The sequence below is a fragment of the Barbatula barbatula genome (assembly GCF_947034865.1).
Source record: "Barbatula barbatula genome assembly, chromosome: 5".
Taxonomy (NCBI): Eukaryota; Metazoa; Chordata; class Actinopteri; order Cypriniformes; family Nemacheilidae; genus Barbatula; species Barbatula barbatula.
The window spans coordinates 5,123,272-5,143,389 of NC_136769.1; the positions used below are offsets into that span (position 1 = coordinate 5,123,272).

The 20,118-nt window shown below is 39.6% G+C and overlaps 1 protein-coding gene across 5 annotated transcripts; it reads right to left on the reverse strand.

Moving 5' to 3' along the window:
* Window positions 1-388: 388 nt before the first annotated feature.
* On the reverse strand, window positions 389-19,950 carry plppr2a (phospholipid phosphatase related 2a). 5 transcript variants are annotated; one of them, XR_013786733.1, is made up of 9 exons: window positions 19,703-19,832; window positions 17,391-17,501; window positions 9,877-10,065; window positions 5,900-6,020; window positions 4,798-5,048; window positions 4,127-4,303; window positions 3,658-3,785; window positions 1,891-2,159; window positions 389-1,847 (listed from the first exon to the last, which is right to left on the reverse strand). XR_013786733.1 is itself a non-coding variant. In XM_079457654.1 (8 exons), the coding sequence occupies exons 2-8, from the start codon at window positions 17,457-17,459 to the stop codon at window positions 2,124-2,126; spliced, it is 987 nt and encodes a 328-aa protein (XP_079313780.1). In that variant the 5' UTR covers window positions 17,460-17,501; window positions 19,703-19,947; the 3' UTR covers window positions 421-2,123. The 5 variants fall into 5 exon arrangements, 3 of the variants coding, with proteins under 3 accessions (XP_079313780.1, XP_079313779.1, XP_079313781.1); XR_013786734.1 differs by having other exon boundaries at window positions 695-1,847; window positions 3,642-3,785; window positions 19,703-19,900; XM_079457654.1 differs by having other exon boundaries at window positions 421-2,159; window positions 3,642-3,785; window positions 19,703-19,947.
* Window positions 19,951-20,118: the final 168 nt, after the last annotated feature.

Genomic DNA, 20,118 nt, shown 5'->3' on the forward strand with positions numbered 1-20,118 from the left:
ATTGCTCTGGCCCTAAATAAACAACAAGTTCGCACTAGAGCAACTATGACATGACCCCAGACTATTAAAGGGATAGTCCACCCAAGAATTAAAATAATGTTATCGTTTACTCACCCTCTAGTTGTTCCAAGCCTGTATACATTTCTTTGTTTGGTTAAACACAAAAGAAAATATTTGGGTGAATGTTAAAACAAACATTTCTGATGAAATGTAGTATTCAATAGTGTATAGGCCTAACTTTTGAATACTACCGAATACTTAATCTACATTATATATCTTATATACACTCTTAGTTTAATTCATGGAAAGCATCTTTAGTAAAATGTGGAGGTTGATGCATCACTGGTAGAACGGGACCATGCCAGCCACGCCAAAGAAGCATAAAGTTCTGAAGAATCTCATCATCTTATTTCTTTTTTAATACAACGAGATTGCAAAACTGTACAGGTGTATTTTTTGGTGTATGAAAGTAGGAACAAATGAGCTGAGAGCTCAAGGTGATTTCTCGATGTTACTTCCATGAAGGACAGAGCATGCCGGTCTGGTCCTGGGATGCGACTGCTATGTCGAAAAAAACCAGTCATACAAGTTAGTTTACGCACGTGTCTGAGAAATTTTTTAAAGAAAACGGACTCAAAGCGCATTTAAACAAAAACAAAATCAAGACTGCAGGCAAGAAAGAGAACAGACGGTGCTCAATAAAATGATTTAAAGCACGATAAATTGCATGAACACACATTTCATCTGTGGATATTTGTAGGCTAACAATGGCCTTAAAAGTAAAAAATAAATATATTACAGTCGTGAAACAAGACTATTTTAGCTGCCTGGGACACCAACGTTTGGTTGCTGTGTACATGATTCACGTCAGACCACACGGACACATTTAAAAATAAATAGACAACAAGAAACGTATTTTAAGAAAGAAAAAGATTTAAAAGACAAAATTCAGTTTTGTTGTATTGCAAAGCATTCGGCACTATATGCAACAGCGGGGACGATAAAATGACAAGGTCTTTTAATAACATCATTCATATAAAACGACTCACACGCTTCATAAAGCATGGTGACACAATGTGAAAAAAAGTTCCTCTCTATACAAGACTAAAGAAATGCATTTTGAAAAAAAGTGCAAATAGACATCGATACAAATGTTACACGTGGTGGCATTCTTGTTTCCCTTGCTGGGAAAAGATTCCACCTGTAATGACAGACTGAAACGTTTTATTTATACTGGGTGAACAGGTTTTGTTGGTTGACCTAAAAATGAAGAAATGCCGTGAAAAGGTGTTCACTTTGCTAAGGTGTCCGTCTGTGAGAACAAGACGTGTCACACGTCTGTTGTGTGTGAGGAAACATCAATGAAAAAGCCACAACATCACACTCTTATCACTGTGCGTCACATCTGACCGCCGGAGAAATCACAGCACAAACCGCACATTTAATATAACAAAGATTGAGTCTTTTCTTTCCAAAGCGTCCACCGTTACGCAATGTGGATTCAAGAACGGCTGCAATGTTAGAGAACTTTAGCCAAAAGCGTTCTGTGACGTCAACGTGAGATTGTCTTATTAGGTTCTTCACAGGGAAAACGACGAACCGATCTACCACGAAAGCCAAAAGATGTGATAAAAACAAAGACATGCCATTTAAAATAAAAAGAATATGAACGTTCCGACACTGAAACGCAAATCGCAGTCTCTTTAGTGTTCTGCATTTCGAGCTGTGAGCTGTCAAGAAGTCATTCGGTTCCCCTGGAAATAGGACGGGTTGGTTTTGAGAGGCCGCTTAAGGTGCACATCCTCAACTCACGGTCCCACCTCCTCCGGCCGGAGTGAGAGTTTTGTCTTTCGGGGTTCGAGATCCTCATGCATGCTTTCTAGAAGCGACTCTGTTTGTTTGAGCGGTTTGTGGAGGCCCTATCTGCATCATGGAGGATTATGGAGATGGAGGGGTGAAATCTAGACCTGCGTCGAGTAGGACCGGTGCAGAGTGGCGACGCGTCCTGCAGAGTGGGCGGCACAGTGGCGTTCGTGCTGGGACGGCTGGTCTAGACTTCGCTGGATATGGAGCGAGACGGTATGAGGACATCGGGGGGGACGGGGAACCGATAAGGCTGATGGTCATGTGATCTCAGTGAATGAAGATCCCCTTGGAGTCTGTAAGGGGCGAGAGAGAGGGTGTAAGGGGAGAGAGAGAGAGAGAGAGAGAGAGAGAGAGAGAGAGAATGAGAAATCAAGAAGAGAGGCGAAAAACGAGTGATGGCGTTCGCTTGAGGAGTGATTTTCAACCCTGTTCCTGGAGGAACCTCAAATGTTTTGTAGGTTTTTGTAATTGATTCAATTGAATTCTATTGCATTTGTCACAATGTTGCATTGTTGCAGGGAGATTTACAGTAAATACATATTAGTACCAAATATACGAAGTGACAAAAGTAAAAACAAAATTAGGCGTGTCACAATAACGATAATAACCGTGATATTTAAACCCCCAGAATATCGATATTGTGTTAATATTGCACACAAAATGTGATTTATTGGCCAAAAAAATACACAAAATAAAAACTAATATGAATGATATCATTATTTATTTAAAAAAACATTTAAACAGATACTGCGACAAAAGTTCATTCGTGTATGTTATTTGGCCACAATAATAAAAAATAGTGAACATCTGATATTGTGACAACCCGTTTAGATACAAACTGTATTATATTTATATTTATTATAATATTTATATTAACTTTACATATTCGTATATAGGTAATAATAATATAAATAAAAATTAATCTGATGACTGATGCCATTATTTTGTTTACATTTCAATACTGCAATAATATAATTTCTGTGAATTCTACAGAATATCATGAAATATATAAATCATGGTTTTATTGCAAACTTTTTCAATAAGTTGTACATTGATGATACTAAATCAAAATAATCGTCTGTAGGTTTGTAACGGGACTGTTATATTCATAATCGGATAAAGCAAGCAAGTGTATTGAAGTTTTCCGTAAGAGATACATTATCAAAACTGTAGAAAATATTTTGTCTGTTGTCATTGTAATCGGGTTCAAAATAGAAATATGACTGATGGGAAACAATTACATTCATGATATTAATGTGCGTTAAAAATCTTTTCATCCCCAAATTATCTGTGAATAAACATCCAAAATGTTAACTGACGTGTTCCTCGTGGAAACGGTTGGGAACCACTGGGCTCGAAAACAGACAAATAAACTTTAAGACTGAGAGAAAAGGATGGCTGTATGGAAATGGTGACCAAGAGAGAAAAATTGACAAAGCATCCTAAAACGTGAGGAAGGTGAAGGTGGCCTACAATGAAAACTCACAGATGTCCTCAGATTCGCTTGACACGGTACTGATTCATCTAAAAACAGTGACAGTGATGATTTAACTGATGGACACGTCTCTTCAGACCACAATGGTGTTCCGAGGTTTGTAGGGTCGGTGATTGGATTGTGCTGGGACAGATCGTGCTAGTGAAGGGAGAGGAAGGGGTGGGTGGGTGGTTCTCGGGAGTCACATTAGGGTCCACTGGGTCAAAATCAGACGGACAGGGGGCGTAATCCATCGCCCTCATATGTGAAGCCCTCCCACTAACCCGCTCCCTCCCCTTACCTGAGTGCCACTTAACTTTTCTAGTGGACTCTCGACGCAGGGCAGCGCCACCATGGGCACGCCCAGTACGGACTCGGGACGCTGGGGTCGCGCCGGCCGAGCCAGAGGTTTCGTCTGCTGGAAGTTGTTAATCACGCAAGTCACCTAAAAAGAGAAATGAGAGAATGAAGAATGGATCAAATTTGCTGGAATGCTGCATAAGGAAGAAAAATCACAGATGTGTGTCTCATCTCATTAACGTCGCGAACTGAGCTCGGATTTGTCAATTCTTCAATCAAAAGTCAATATTTTTTAAGATCTCAATATAACCTCAAACATTTCTTATCAAATTTACCCAAATCTAGATTTTTATATAGAGGTTGATGAAACACAAACGTGAACTCATCAAAACAGATCTTCTGATCTATGAAAGAGCAATCTTTGAGTCCAGACTTCTAATGTATGTTATGTGACAGCCTTTTAAAATGTTTTATTTCTAGTCTCACCAGGAAGACAGCGATGGCTCCGCCGGTGAAATATCCAGCCACGACGTCGGCCCAGTGGTTGCGGTATTCGGCCACTCGGACCACGCCCACCAACATGGCCAGACACAGCAGGGTCAGGCTGAGCGTGGGTTTGGTCAAACGTGTTCCTTTAGTTCTGAACACCAATGTCACATACATCTGCAAACAAACACAGTGAGACAGCGCGGAAGAAACAGAGCTTGAGAATAATGACCTCATATTTAATACTGGAGTCAACAATGGGTTGTTTAAAGATGTGGGGATACATTTGGACAAACCCAACTGATTAACCAAAAAATACCTACTTTACCGAACATGGGTTAAAACAACACTGTGAAAATGCGGTCAAAAATGTCAAATCACAAAAAAAGATTGACAAGAAAAACGTAATTTTACAGAAGAACGCTGTTTTTTCAATAACAGCTGCCAGAAAATGTAATTTTTTTAACTGGATTGTTTTTACAGTGAACCATCAATTTTAGTGTTGTATCATGTTTAAGGTTTCCATGTAAGCTTGAAATGACAATAATAAAAATATTTTTCTATAATATATCAGCACAAACATTACAAAACACATTTATCAGTACATGGTTTCAAATAAAGCTCAACATGTCTAAGGGAGCGTGCATACAGTTTCAGGCTCGTGTACTCACGACGGTGTAGACTGCAGAATAAACACTGATGGCTGCGTCTTTAGAGGGGAAAGATTTGCGTGCAGACACCACGATGAGTGCGTTTCCCGTGCAGGCTTTGCGCTCGGTGATGTACTGGAGGTTGGAATGGCAGCCCAGTGCTGTGTAGTTTGGTCTGCACGCCGACAGGAAGTGAGGGGTCTGATTTCCTGTCACCACCTGTCCAGCACTGGCAAAGATGGTGGTAGTAAACAGGCCGAAAGTATAGACACCTGAGGGACGGAACAGAGAGCAAAGGAAAAAACACAGGAGTGAACATTGGTTCACATAATGGCCATAACATAACTGAATTATTGGGTATGAATGTAGAGAATAAATGTAAGCTATATACGCGGAAATTGAATCAATATATTACTAATGTAGTTCTATGAGACTAAGTTAAGTAAATATTTAAGTAAATATTAAGTAAACATTTGTAGTTTTGGCTGGGGCACCAGAAACATTTCCCACCCATAAAATTACTAGTTTTTCCAGTTTTTCTTGTAAACTTATAGTCTTTTTCTGTAATTAAGGCGTATTTTAAAGTAGCCAGTAAAAATGTTAAAAAACAGGAAAATTCAGTAAGTCAACAGCAAAAATAAAAGTACTTATTCGGCCATTATACAGCCGGTATTTTATTTACTTCTTTCATGCACTCTCACTTGTCACATTTTATAATTTTTGTTATATACTTAAGATTTTTATAATATTTTGTCACACTATTTTCTTTGCTTTATCTTATACTCCACATCATATTTCACTTTTACCTTAAGTTATATTCTTTTTTTCATTCTTACTGTGTATGTACTAAGCTATCTTCAAAATATAAATCATGTTTATTGTTCTTCTATTGGAGCTATAGGTCATTCAGTTGATCTGTCTGTGGGTAATCGACAAATAAAACGTACGTGTGTATTATGGTATGAAAGCAATTTTTTTAAACAAACAAGTAACAATATAAATATGTATAATATAAATTAGCATAAGAGAGATTCATCTTGGCTGTTTTGACATTTTTGGCTGTCGCACCATAGGTGCGGTTTATTTGCCAACGTCCCATGTGTTGAAGTGATACTGTATGTACCTAAGAAGCGTATGATGCGTCTCAGCAGCGGGCTGAAGTAACAGCAGTCCGCTGTGACTATGGTCTTCTCCTGCGTGACCTCTGACCTCATGAAAAACACCATCAGCTCTCCAGCTAAAATCTGCAGAAACAAATAACACCAATTACAAATACAGGCTAGGAGGAGTTCTGTTTTCACTTGCCAAAACATCCTACACTATTTGTTTTGGCAAAGACAAACCGAGTTCGATTATGTGTGGCACCGTTTGATGAATACAAAGAGTTATAAGTCTGCTTAAGCATTTGAATCATGTGCAAATAATAATCTGTCATTTTTAATAAACACGCCAGCACCACAAGCTAAATCATTGCTCTAAAATTCAACCATGTAAGTAAGCAGAATGCATTACATTCAGGTTTGCGGAGGATAACCCGACCTCACAAACAAATCACAGATCAGATCTCCTGAGAAAAAGAGTCCGAAATCTCACAAATGTTCTCATTATATTTTCATAAAGGATGTCAACAATGTCACAAACTGAGCTCAGATCTGTCAAGTCGGCGATCAAAAGCCAATATTAGTGAAGATCTCAATACGAACCCAAACATTTCTTATCAAATTTGCCCAAATCCATGCAAAATAAGAAAAGAAACTTGACGCTTGAAGGTTTTAAATCAAAAATAAACCAAAAACAAATTTCTTGAACATTATGTATTTTGTCTTTTTACAATATTATACAATTTGTTGCAGTGTAATTTCGCCGCTCAACATTCAGTGTAAAATCTGATGCAAGATAAGTGGAAAACCTCATATATAACCATCTGATGGACACACAACACAACGCTACAACGAACACTCACAAGCTTGGACAGAGAGCGACGTCAGAGATGAGACACGAGGGACAGGAACGCGTGGTTCATCTCGCACATTTCCAAGATTAGCACCTGACCGCTGACACAGACTGACAGATCGTGACATCAGTGATGAGCGGTCAACACACAGAGCCACTCATGAACCGTGTGCGTGATGCACTGGATTGTGAATGTGCTTACACAACACTCAAACAAATAATTGAATCAAGTTCGTTCAACAACTTGAGGACAACTTTTCCACCAAATTGAATTACATTTCTTCAACAAAATCTAAATTGTTTGAAACTAGTCTTTATAATCTTGTTGCATGAACTTATTCTAGATTCAATTAATTTGTGTCATGTACAGTATATTTGACATAAAACCAATATAAAAAAAACTATTTGATCTATTAGATTATTTTATAAAAGCACTCAAGAACATATTTTTATATTATACATATTTAACATTAATGAGACACTACTTCATTTAACTTTAATAAGACGATATTGATATTGACACAAATGCAAATAAAGAATTATAAACGCACACGACCTAAACAATGGTGACCACAAACTTGTCGAAACCTTAAAGATGAATGAACATTGAACACTAACAAGTGTTTCTTTTTACTGAAAAATGCATAGAATAACACTTACTTTCAAAATGCAGTTATGCGCAAAGCATGCTGGGAAATATATGGCCTCTGCCAAATTGTAACTGTTTTATGTTAACAGAACACATCTCCTTTATGTTGACCAAACATGAATGGATTCAGTAACATGACTAAACATAAAAAAATCATGTTGTGACCAAATTTTCCAAAAGTTGTGTTGATTTAACTTAAGCAAGTAAATTGAACAAAGAGCAAAATATGATGTCTAAATTACAGCCCTGTACATTTTTAATGCCATACTAACAAAACAAAATGTAAGATTATGAATGTTTTGTCGCATGGTATTATTTAGGATCGTATCAATGCAAATACACATACAAACACATGACTCCGATACCTTTCATCTCAACAGTAAGGTGATGGTGCATGTGTTGAAACACTATGAAACACTTCAGGTCTGATAATCTGACGTTCTCACTTTCATCTCTGTTTTTGTGATGTAAAGCTGATCATAAACAGACTATTTCCTGAAGCTACACGTGGGCATCGATGCCACGCAGAGAGCCGCACAGTTCAGACATATGTCGGATTTCAGGGCAGTGCCATCTGCCTTACTATCCCAGGAGGCATTGCAGTGCACATACTCCAGTTCTTCCTCTGGGCGCTGAAAATGTGAATTACGGTCTCTGATGCAATTTACACCATCAAATTACATCTTTAAATGAAGTTCACCCTAAAACATCAAGCAGCTATTTATGTTGCCGTTTTAAAATGAAATGCAGTGAAGAATGGTGACCTGTTGATGTCATTCCTCAAATACACATCTCCAGCAGAAAGGCTTGTGCATTAATATCAATGTAGGATTTAAATGTATTGTTCCAGCTCATTAGAAACTAGAGCTAATAACAAATATAAGAAATAAAAGTTAATACCAAAATGAATAATTTTATTAAACAATTGTAATCAGAGAGCTCACATATGAGTTACATAAAGCCCGAAGCATGGATCTATATCGGCCGATCACGATGACAAGAAATCCATACTATGTATCAGCTGCAAAAATAGAAGGTTCGTAATATATATCATTTAGGTGAAAAAATAATTTTTTTTCGTGTTATATTTACTCTTTCGATGCAAACGTGTACTTTAAGAAAGGTTACCACCCCAGTAACAGATTTCGAAACCTTTATAGGAGAGCGTACGAGACGCCTGCTGTGTTTACAGTACTGTACAAAATGATCAGTTAATTATCTGTTGTGCATTTAGCAAACAACATAACAGCAGAAAAAAAGGATTCGATTCCACTAATCTGCCAATATTTGATAGGTTTCTGCACTGGAGGCTTTAAGATATACAATCTTAAGGTGCTCAAAAGGATGTCATAGAAGAACCATTATTGGTTTTTTAAAGAACCATCTCTTTCTTACTTTTTTATCATCTGAAGAACCTCAAAGAACACTAAGTAAAACAGAAAGGTGGGATGTTAAAGGTTGTTTATGGTAAGCATAGGCTCATGCACGCCACTAGGCAAGCTCAGGGGTAACCGTGTCGCTCAGTCTTGGACAGGACGCTGGTGGAAAAACTCACTTTTACTTCATTTACTGTTCATGGGTTCATTCCACTCTGCCCGGCATGACGTCTTGGACTTTTAAAATTGTCTCCATTTTCCTATTAATTTCCCTATTTCCTATTCTCCTGTCGACTCTGACCCATTCTTGTCCACGCACCCAGGATTCACAGCATACACTCGCCCAAACATACACACATGCGCCGCATGCGTGTGTGGCATGACTCAGGAAAGGAGGGAGACGGATCCATGTGGTCCCACAATCTGTTCCCTCACGCTCGCAATGTGAGAGACTTGTGTTTCTTTACATTTAGGTTCACTCCTAACCTTGCTTGAAACTCATAAAATAGACTGCTGATGTACAATAAGAAATGATGATATAAACTGAACATTTGACGCTAGTCCTGAAGATTTCTTCTGGAAGGCTGAAAAAGTGATTCCGAAGTATTTGCAGGAGAACGGGGAGCTAAATCATTCACAACAAAATCAAGCCAAAATAATCGAATGAGGAATTTGAAGGAAACGAAAGACATTTTAAGGCCATCACATTTTTTTGCAATTGCACATTATTTGCATTATTTTTATTCCAATCACGCTTGCTATTTCCATTTTCTCTTTTTTAATACTTGGTTAAATATAATAAAGGGAAAATACATCCAACATATTTAGTTAAATTAATATAAATTCACCAAAAGCAATGATCTGTGTCTCTGTGTATAATACGGTTATTTATAATACTTTTTGCCTTCTGATAATAAGCAACATTCGTTATTTTCCCTAGGCCCAAAATTGGATGAAAGCAACCCCCACCCTCTCGTTCTTTCGCTCAGATTGTCCAAAACCTACATCCTCACACTGAAGGATGATTCATTCACACTAAAGTTCACTCTCTCTCCACCCACGAGCACAAAGCAGCCGAGACCAACGCAAAGACAAGACAGCTTCATTCCGCAAACCACTCACCGTTAATGTAGGTACAGCGGCGACCAGAGAGTACACCAGCACCGGGGGCACGTTACTGGTCTCGTCCGGTCCGGGGTAGGGTTTGGAGAACGCCTTATCGAAGCAGAAGAAGCCCTGGACGTGCACGGGGAACGTGTCGGTGTACTCGAAGTAGTACGCCAGGAGAACGGTGCCTGCCATGATCACCAGCTGAAAATAGAACATGGTCCACGGTTTACAAGAGAATGAAGACACGCCGTCGCAGCGATCACGCCACACGACGGAGGAGTCGTGAGATTGAAAGAGTTACATGCTGTTCTTTCAGAGCATCAGACGGCGAGAGATGAGATGAGATGGATGAGAGAGAGAGAGAGAGAGAGAGAGGAGGAAAGAGGCACCGTGGAGCAGCGGGGAGGGACAGTGTGAATTTGAGCCTATAGCCAGCTACAAATGAGCTCAACAGTGTATGTGCGGGTACACGTAGGTGTCATGTTGGATGTGTGTGAAACACGTTGAGGGGCAGGCTAGGGTGTGAACGCGTTCATTAGCGAGTTTTAGGGCGTCTATATTAAAGTCGTTTCTCATGTCATGCCTCTCTTCAAACCTCTGAATTACACATCCAACATGTCGTAGCTCAGCTGTGAAGATATACTGGTTTACAGTAACCCCAAAAATTACCTGGACAGTTGTGATACGCTTAAATGCTTTGGACATGGCTTTATCCCAAGTCTTTGTGTGCTCCATGGGTTCGAACCCACAACCTTTGTGTTGCTAGCGCAATGCTCTAACAGCTGAGCAAAATGCTATAGTAGAATCAGAAACACACAAGGAATTTCTTACATCAAAATAATGTCGTCATCATGTTTTCGGTGAATTGATAACCATTTAAATGACCACAGTTTTACTACGAATATCATGCAAAACCACAGTTCATTTGAAGATACCATGGTCAATTTTCACGAGGGTTGTGGTTTCCAGACCTGCAGTAATATACGGTAGTGAAGCAATCTGTATTATTGTAATTGTTAAAATATAAAGTATGTATCTATGGCTGTCACAATATCAGATTTTGGCTGCATGAGTATCGTGGCTAAAATAATTCACGATTACGATATTACCACAAGATGTCATTTTTTATATCTGAAGAGTTCATCTTCAAAAACAGTTAACTAATAATCTAAAATCATTTTTTACTGTGCATTGAAAGTTATTATTTACAATATAATCATATTGTAAAAGCAAGATAATGTATATGCAGCCGGTTGTTATCGCAGAAATAAGCACCGACAGTGTTGATCAGGACCGGACGTGAAGCGGAGGGACTCGTATCACACCGAATGGGTTATTTCGCGATAACAGACGGCTGCCTCTACATTACACGGCTACTTGCCACATGAGAAAAACATTGACATGAAATGTGAATTTGAAATATTTTATTAGCTCTTTTTAACCGAATGCGGAGACCGTCCACAAGGTTTTAAGGTAAGAAATGACATTCAAAGGGCACGAACAGGCCATTTGGTTTAATCGTTTGTAAATATAATTTAATATATGTTATTAAACAGGACATTAATATGCCGACTCTGGCATTCCAAAATCTCACATAAGCTATCAAACCGAGAGGCATTTATTTAAATGAGCCATAACACAAGAACACCTTTCAACAAAACATTTCACAAAAGTAAGGTGAAATTGAACACAGACATATTTGAAAATCAATCTGAATGCTATAATGTGACAAACAACACCCGTGGTTACTCCTGCGTGCCGAGACAGCTGTGTGAACTTATGCATCCATCAAAAAGCTGTTAGGCCGTGTTCAGACTTGACTTCATTTTGAAGCTGCTAGCATCTGTTTTACATTATAATCCTACGTGTTTTCAAACACCGCCCAGAGCGTCTTTTGAGGAAAAACGTCCAGGTTCTCTGAAAAAACTCGCCCTACGTCAAGCTCCTTTTTCACAGCTGACCAATGTCAGAAACCTGTCTTTTTTATAAAAAGTTTCCAGAAATGTGATTGGGCGAGAAGGCTCAAGCTTTAAAATTTTTATGGCGGACGAAACGAGCATAGGTTTGTATAAATGTAAGTTTTCACTTTCAACGACTTCTGCTTGCAGTTCTAGCGAGAAATGAGTATTGCCGTTTTTTAAATACATGTGATGATTTATCCTAAAGACGCCCTCGCTTATAATTCAATAGACTTCTGTTTCTGTGGGCTGCCTACATGCACAGACATGGCGTTCGGCTGCTATTTGTGCAAGCCTTTTTTTTTCTTTCTAAAAAAGCACCTTTGTCAACATTTTCTTGTCAAAAAAGAGGTCAAGTCTGAACATGTAAACACCAGCGGCCTGTATCACGAGGCAGGTTTGGGTATTTGCCCAGGTAAATTCATGTTTAGTTTGAGCATAATCCGAGCTTTCCGGCTCAAGAGGGTGGATTGGTTTTGAGCCGGCTTCGTCGCCATGGTAACGTAGGCTTCACGGCCAACCTCCTCTTTTATTCTGGGTTAGAGATCGCAAACCGTAACTGGACCAATCAGCTGTGAGAAAGAGACGAAAAAAAGTTTAAAACGATGATGTTAGAGAGATAATCTTTTGCTGCTTAGTGTTTATTTGTATTGTATATTTACATTTATAGATTATAATTCAAAACACATGCATATAATTATTATATGAGTTGATAATTAAAATGTATTCATTAATATTAATTTATACGAACTGTATTCGTATAAAAAAAAAAACTTGAATATATAAAGCATTTTAAAGTAATGCATACATTTGATCTTTTGATCTTATTGTAAACCTATATAAATAATTGAAGTTCAGTTGATTCTGTATTGATACAGTCGTGAGCTGCCTTCTCAAACTTTCACCACAGCCGTGTTAATTCCGGTCTTTTAAATGTGTCTCAAGTCATTTTTTCACATTCATCTCGGCACCTTCAACAGAAAAGTGAATTGCGCTGATACCCGCGAGAAGTCAATCAAACTGATGACGCTTTCCATGTTCCGTGTTCACACTTTCAAGCGCACGCCTCACAAACTTTGGATCAAACCGGAGTTGACAGAGCAAGTTTATAGCAAGCAGTGTGCTACATCTAAACAGGCTTGGGTTTGTCTGGTTTTGTCAACTCAAAACTTACTTTGCAACTCAGTGTTTGTTCACCTCGCTTCGTGATGCAGGCCACAGGTGTGTTAAGTCATTGCCAAACAACACAAATGTTCAGAGAAATCATGACGCTTTGTTTAATTGTCTAATTGTAAATACAGTGGCTTTCACGCGACTTGAGTTTGAGTGTGCAAACACACTGTAGGCCCGTGTGCTCTCTAAGAACAAACACAATTATATTCCCAGAAAAGCAAAACACTTCCCAAGAACTTGGAACACAAACTAGGTGTTGGCATATTCACTTTGAGTACTTACCCAGATCCGTCAACTCACACAAACACCAACCTACCCACACACACCTTACACCAGACCAACGCTTCCTCATCTCTCAAACAAATATGTTTTTTTGTATATGTTTGTCACAGCGAATAACTAATGGGGTGACAATATTCACTATAACAGTTTTCCTTGGTAGATTACTGTATAACATTAATGTCACCGCCACAAATAACATATACTGTATATAAGTCCGTAGACATGTTCGGTTGTAAAATGCCGTACCGACAGACGTCCACCAAGTGGCACTCGGGAGCTGCAGTCGGTCAATCAGATTTCTAATGTTTACCAAACAATGTGCCACTAAAACATGGTCATTTCTATTTCTATCATAAACAAGTCTGGAACATAATATAAAGGAGGAATATGTTGCGCACTAATAAACATCAAAGGAACTATCAAGCATTCCCCGATACGCATTCCAAAACACATAAGCAACGTGATAAATAATGCTTATGTACCTTATGCTTATTTCCTCGGTTAGAAATACTTCAAAATGTTTAAATGGCACACAGCACGCTGGAACATGCTTGGCAAGACTGTGTGAAATGATCATTCAGCCCACGGTGTCAGAATGACTCCGAGGGTCCGTGTTCACTCAAGGAGCTCTGATGAGTGGGAGCGGGGGGAAGACAATTCCATATGGCAACACGGCTCCATCAAATAATAATCACTCTGTTCTAAAGAACCGATGTCAGCTCAGAGTTCATAAAATGTCAAATCGGTCTAATATTGATCATGAAGGAGTCGGGAGACTAATCCTGCTTTACCGAACTCAAATAAAGTGCCTGTGAAGATCTGAGCAAAGGAATGCATGTTAAATTCTCTGTATGGAGCCATGTGAAGAGGGCTATAGAAATCAATGCATAATGGCTACAAAAAATATAAGGACGATTAAAGCGACCGTCCACACAAAGAGATTCTCTCATCATTTACTCAGCCTCATGTCATTCCAAACCTATATGAGTTTCTTTCTTCTGCAGAACACAACGGAAGATATTTAAAGAACGCTGGTAACCAAATAACATTAAACCCCACTGACTTCCATTTATGGACGCAAGACCACCGAGACATTTCTCGAAATATCTTCGTTGGTGCTCCACAGAAGAAATAGTCATATACAGGTTTTGAAGGACATGAGGGTATCAACTTTAAGTCACAAATGAAAACCTCTAAATGTAATTTCAATCTTTTCTCAATCCTCCTTTTTAGTTGATAAATTGTTTTATGATGCACACGGAGTCAATGGGTCGCATTTTTGTGGTGCACACAAGAAACAAGATGAGACAAATAAAATGAGAGCCCTGGCGTATTGACCACAGCATCACAGAAAGCACAGGTGACAGCAGATACCACGGTAAAAACCTCAGAGGACACGCTTGAATTTGTTCAGAGTGTAAAACCGAGGCATCGTTCATTCGGTCTCAAATGAATCCTGACAGATGCGCTGTAGCAGGCTGTGCAAAACTTGATGACCCGAATATACAGTTCAAAGCCTCCGATAGAGAAATCTGATATACTGTATATCCAGATATATTTGGCTTTCTGTCTTCTGCAGAAAACAAAAGAAGATATTTTGAAGAATGTACCCTGTTTATTTCCACTGTATAGACACAAAACCACAGAGACATCTCTTTTGTGTTCATATGAAATCAGGCTGATCTGCTGGTGTCTTATTTTTAGAGCTCCTCCTTTTGAACATTGTGTGTGATGCTGGCAGACGCAGAAGGTTGTCTGGAGGTTTGAGTGACAGCTCTTGTTATATTCATAGCTCATTAAGGGCTTTTATTCTGTCTGATGAGCAGAACTGAACAGCATCCGAGTGCTTTATACTGAGCGAGGATGATGGATGGAGTTAAGAGTTTGACTCCCATTTATTGTTTTGAGCCATTTTGCATCCTAATACATAACATTCTTCCATCTCTTTCAGTAGTTTAGACGTCAGTGTGCCAAAAAGCTCGGTTCGGTGTGTTTTCTGCATGCGTGTGGTTAAATAACATTATTCTGCTGTGGACTGCTGAGATGTTGTTGTATTTAAATTAAGATAATTTAGGACCCTGCCATGTTGTGCTTAATTTCACCATTATCCCGTTCATCCGTCGAGAGCAGCAGTACTCCTCCAGATTCCCAGCTGGGTCCCTTTCATCCTCCTACTAAGACAAACACTTCAACTCCCACAAAGCTCAGCAGTGAATGTTTCAAACTCTTAAGAAAACATTCCTTAAATGTGTTAAACCTCTCGGTCTTTTGGCGATCTCTATGCAGCGCAGCAATCAAAAGAACTGGAGAAACTGCCCACAACTGCATTTGTTTAGAGCCGCCAAAACTGCTGCCAAAACTCAATTGACCATGTAAAAGATAACGATATGGCTCTTTTTGCCATGTATATGCATTCAGTCTTTAGATCTCGCTAAATCGCAGAAAAATGGCTTTTACTCAGCTGGGATGTGCTTGAAACGAACATTGCACACAAGACAAATGTGCACACACACACACACACACACACTTCATCCTTCACATCTATCTACAAACTTATATGTAATACATTGAATTATTCAATTCAATTAATCCATTGAATTACTTCCATTCAATATAAAATGTCTATTAAAATATATTATATTATATTCAAAAGAGTACTATGATAAAACCTAAATTAAGCCATGCGCCCTCTACTGGTTCTCTGGGGAGGTACAAAGCTAAGCAGATTTTCAGATTTTTATTTTCCGGCTTACTGTTATGAGTGTGCTCCGAGATATACATAAAGTTCTGAGATTTCACATAAACTGTTCACATCCACCTCGACAACTACATTTAGAAACTACTTCCATGCTTTTCACACACACATGTGATAAATGTATTAGTGTGAGGCATTTACTACGAGATTGTAATGTTGTATAAAGGCACGCATGGAAGAGAAGCATCTATAAATAAAAGCATAGACACAGAAAAGAGATCCAGCTGATTGGTTTCCATAGTAACGGCAGTAGAGGCAAGTGTCATGATGTGTTTATGATGCTCATGGAAGGAAGGAAAGAAGGAAGAAAGGAGGGATGGAGGGAGGGAGGAAGAAGGGAATGGAAAAAAGACAGGAAAGAAAGGAAAGATGGAAGGGAGTAGGAGAGGGAGGGAGGGAGGAAGAGGGAGGAAGAAAAAGGGAAGGAAGGAGGAAGGAAGAAAGACAGGAAAGAAAGTAAAATGAGGGAGGGAGGGAGGGAGAGAGGAAGGAAGGAAGAAAGGGAAGGAAGAAAGACAAGAAAGAAAGGAAAGAAGGAAGGGAGTAGGAGAGGGAGGGAAAAAGAGGGAGGAAGAAAAAGGGAAGGAAGGAAGGAAGGAAGGAAGGGAGGAAGGAAGAAAGGCAAGGAAGGATGAAAGGCAAGGAAGGATGAAAGACAGGAAAGTAAGTAAAATGAGGGAGGAAGATAGGGAAGGAAGAAAGACAAGAATGAAAGTAAAGAGGGTAGGGAGGGAGGGAGGGAGGGAGGGAGGGAGGGAGGGAGGGAGGGAGGGAGGGAGGGAGGAAAAGAAAGTACGAAATAAAGAAATAAAGAAAAAAAAGGAGGGAGGGAGGGAGAGAGAGAAAGAAAGAAAGTACGAAATAAAGAAATAAAGAAAAAAAAAGGAGGGAGGGAGGGAGAGAGAGAAAGAAAGAAAGTACGAAATAAAGAGAAAAAAAGGCAGGCGGGAGGGAGGGAGGGAGGGAGGGAGGGAGAGAGAGAGAGAGAGAGAGAGAGAGAGAGAGAGAGAGAGAGAGAGAGAGAGAGAGAGAGAGAGAGAGAGAGAGAGAGAAAGAAAGAAAGAAAGAAAGAAAGAAAGAAAGAAAAAAAGAGGGAGGGAGAGAGAGAGGGAGAGAGAGAGAGAGCGGGGAGAAAGAAAGAAAGTACGAAATAAATAAAGAAAGAAAGTACGACAGAATGAAAGAAAGAACGAAAGTATGAAAGAAAGAAAGAAAGAATGAAATAAGGAAATAATAAAAGAAAGCTTTGCTTTCATACAGCATTTCTGTTTCAAGGTAAAGGTTTGTAAAGTCTGGATTAGGGTTCGGATTCATTTCGGGTCAAAGGTCAGAATTGAGGTTACTACATGTGAACTCACCTCCACAAACAGAAAACATGGTACAATGGAGGTGCTGCTCTTCACAGCAGGCTTCTCCTCTACGGCCATGATAGATTCTTCAGATGTCTCTCTCAGTCTGGGTTTTCTCTTCTAACACGAAAGAAAAACAGAGATCAGGTCAGAAAGTAAACCTTGACTGGTAACAGTACTGTCTTAAAGGGCCAGTTCACCCAAAAAGGAAATGATTGTCACCCATATCTCATTCCAAACATGTATGACTTTTTTCATCAGCAAAACACAAAAGAAGATATTTTGAAGAACATTGGTGACCAAACAACACTGAACCCCATTGAATTCCATTATGAACACAAAACCACAGAGACATTTATCAAAATATCTTCTTTTGTGTTGAGTCACATACAGATTTTGAATAAATCAACGACAGATTTTTTTATATGATTGGGTGAAACCATCCCTTTCGGTTTCTGCACTTTCTTTCTGCACATAGTGCGACTCCAATTAATAAAATGATTTTTTCTTTACTTGAAATGTCCCATCCACTGGTCTCCAGTATTGTCCTGCATTCATCCGTGAATGACAGAGCAACATTTTGTCAGCGGGTCTGTTCAACATCACATCCTCTGAGTTTAGGGCAGCACATGAATATAGCATGAGGCCAAAAAGCCTCCAGTACAAGCCTCTGCTTTTAGTCTGTCTTATACTCACAGGGGTCAACATCTGTATTCATATTCAGGAGACGTGTTCTACTGGTTGATATTCATGTCTTATTAAAATATAGGAAAGGCATCAATGCCTCGATTCGACATATTTGAAGTGAAACATTTTCTTGGTTGCCAGGCAACACTGGAATGGATTATGTGTGCTGTGTTGTTACAATGCATTTTGGGAAAGATGTGTTACCCAAACTGTATGTTAAAATGCCTGGAATGAGATTGCAAATCTTACATTTTAAAGGAATGGTTTACCCCAAAATACCCAATTTTATCAATTGCCCACCCTTATGTTATTTCAAATCTGTCTGACTTTCTTCTGCAGAACACAAATGAGGATATTTGAAAGAATGTTGGTAACCAAACTACTGCAGCACCCATATACTTCTATTGTGTGAGCACAAAACAAATGACAAGTTTTGTGCTCACAAAGAACAGCATTTTCATTTTTGACACAACAACTTTTAATGTGTATTTTAAGGAATAGTTCAAAATGATTATAAATGAAAATGAAACATTAGGACTCTGAACAGCCTCAATAGTGTCTGGGAAACAGCACATCACATATGGCACCGTCATGTTTCGGCTCAGAAGACACACACGCCAGTGGACCATTCGCACACCGTCTGCTGCATGCTGCAGACAAAAACTAAAAGCTCCAATCTGATTGGTTCACACAAGGATGCTGGAACCCAAAACTGTGCATCCAAGAAACCAAATTTACACGATGAGTGCTTCTGAAGAAGGCTTTTCCAAAGGTGCCAAACGGACCTTTATAGTGCCATAAGCAGAAGTGCTATAAACACCAAAATAAATCTCTTACACAAGGATATTATGTTTTGATGTTTGAATGACAAACCGAGACTTAATATTTAGTTAGATGGATGGGTCACGACTTCATTACAACCAAAGCTGATTTGCTTGACTTTCCATAATCACGTATGATAATACAGACAGTCTGTGCCTTGACATTTCTAAACCTCTATGCTCTTCGTGTATTTAACAATTGCCTCATTTGTTGAAGAAACATTTGAGACTATGTGGATACTCGCGTCAAAAAAGCAACATCTGAGCCATAACATAAACAAAAGAATGGAGAGGACATAGACTTTCTATAAGAAAATGCATTTTTTTACCCAAGCATATAAAGACACACAAGTCCAAGACTGTAATCCTCCTGATGGCACTGTATGCACCTGCATTAGTGTGTGGTGTGTGTGTGTGCGTGCGTGCCTGGACGCGTGCGATCATGTTTGATGTGCGTCTTGGTTTCGGGCAGCTTACCCTAAAACACTGTACACGTTTCTAATCACAGCATGCATCACCTGCCGACAGCGCACATTCAGGCGATTCAAAATGGGGGGCGAGAGAAAGAGAGCAAGATCAAGAGAGCATTAAAGCCTAAAGGGATTTCGCCATACAGGGCAATTAGAGCGCGTTTGGAGAACACCACACCCCCACCTTCTTCTGCTCCCGATTTCCACAGATACGAGCAGCAAACATCAGTCATATTTCCACGATCCCTCGTGCCAAACCTCACCCCACGGGCACCCCATATTAAAGCCGCGCAGGGCTCCACAATCGACTGTAATGGTGACCAGAAGCGTGCGCATCACTTACTTCGCACCCTGCAGCGGCGGCGTCGGGATCCTATGCAGAGACCATGTCCGATCCAGCTTCCCTCTCCTCAGCACCGTTTGTCTTCGGGATTTTTCTCCAGCGCACGAGCGTGTCCCCCCGCGCGCATTAACGCGTGCTGATGCGCTCGCGGTCTGTGCGCAAAGCAACGCGAGTGCGCGCACCGGCGACTCCCTCCGTAATGAGGCGTGAGAGATTAAATCACCTCCGCCGCAGATTTTCTGAATACTGAGAGAGAGAGAGAGAGAGAGAGAGAGAGAGAGAGAGAGAGAGAGAGAGAGAGAGAGAACAAATTATCTCTCTCTCCCTCGGTGTTCAGGTGACCATATGTAGGTTAATAACACATTACTTTGGGTCAGTTTTCATCAGGGGTGTCATTAAATGCAACAAACAACTAC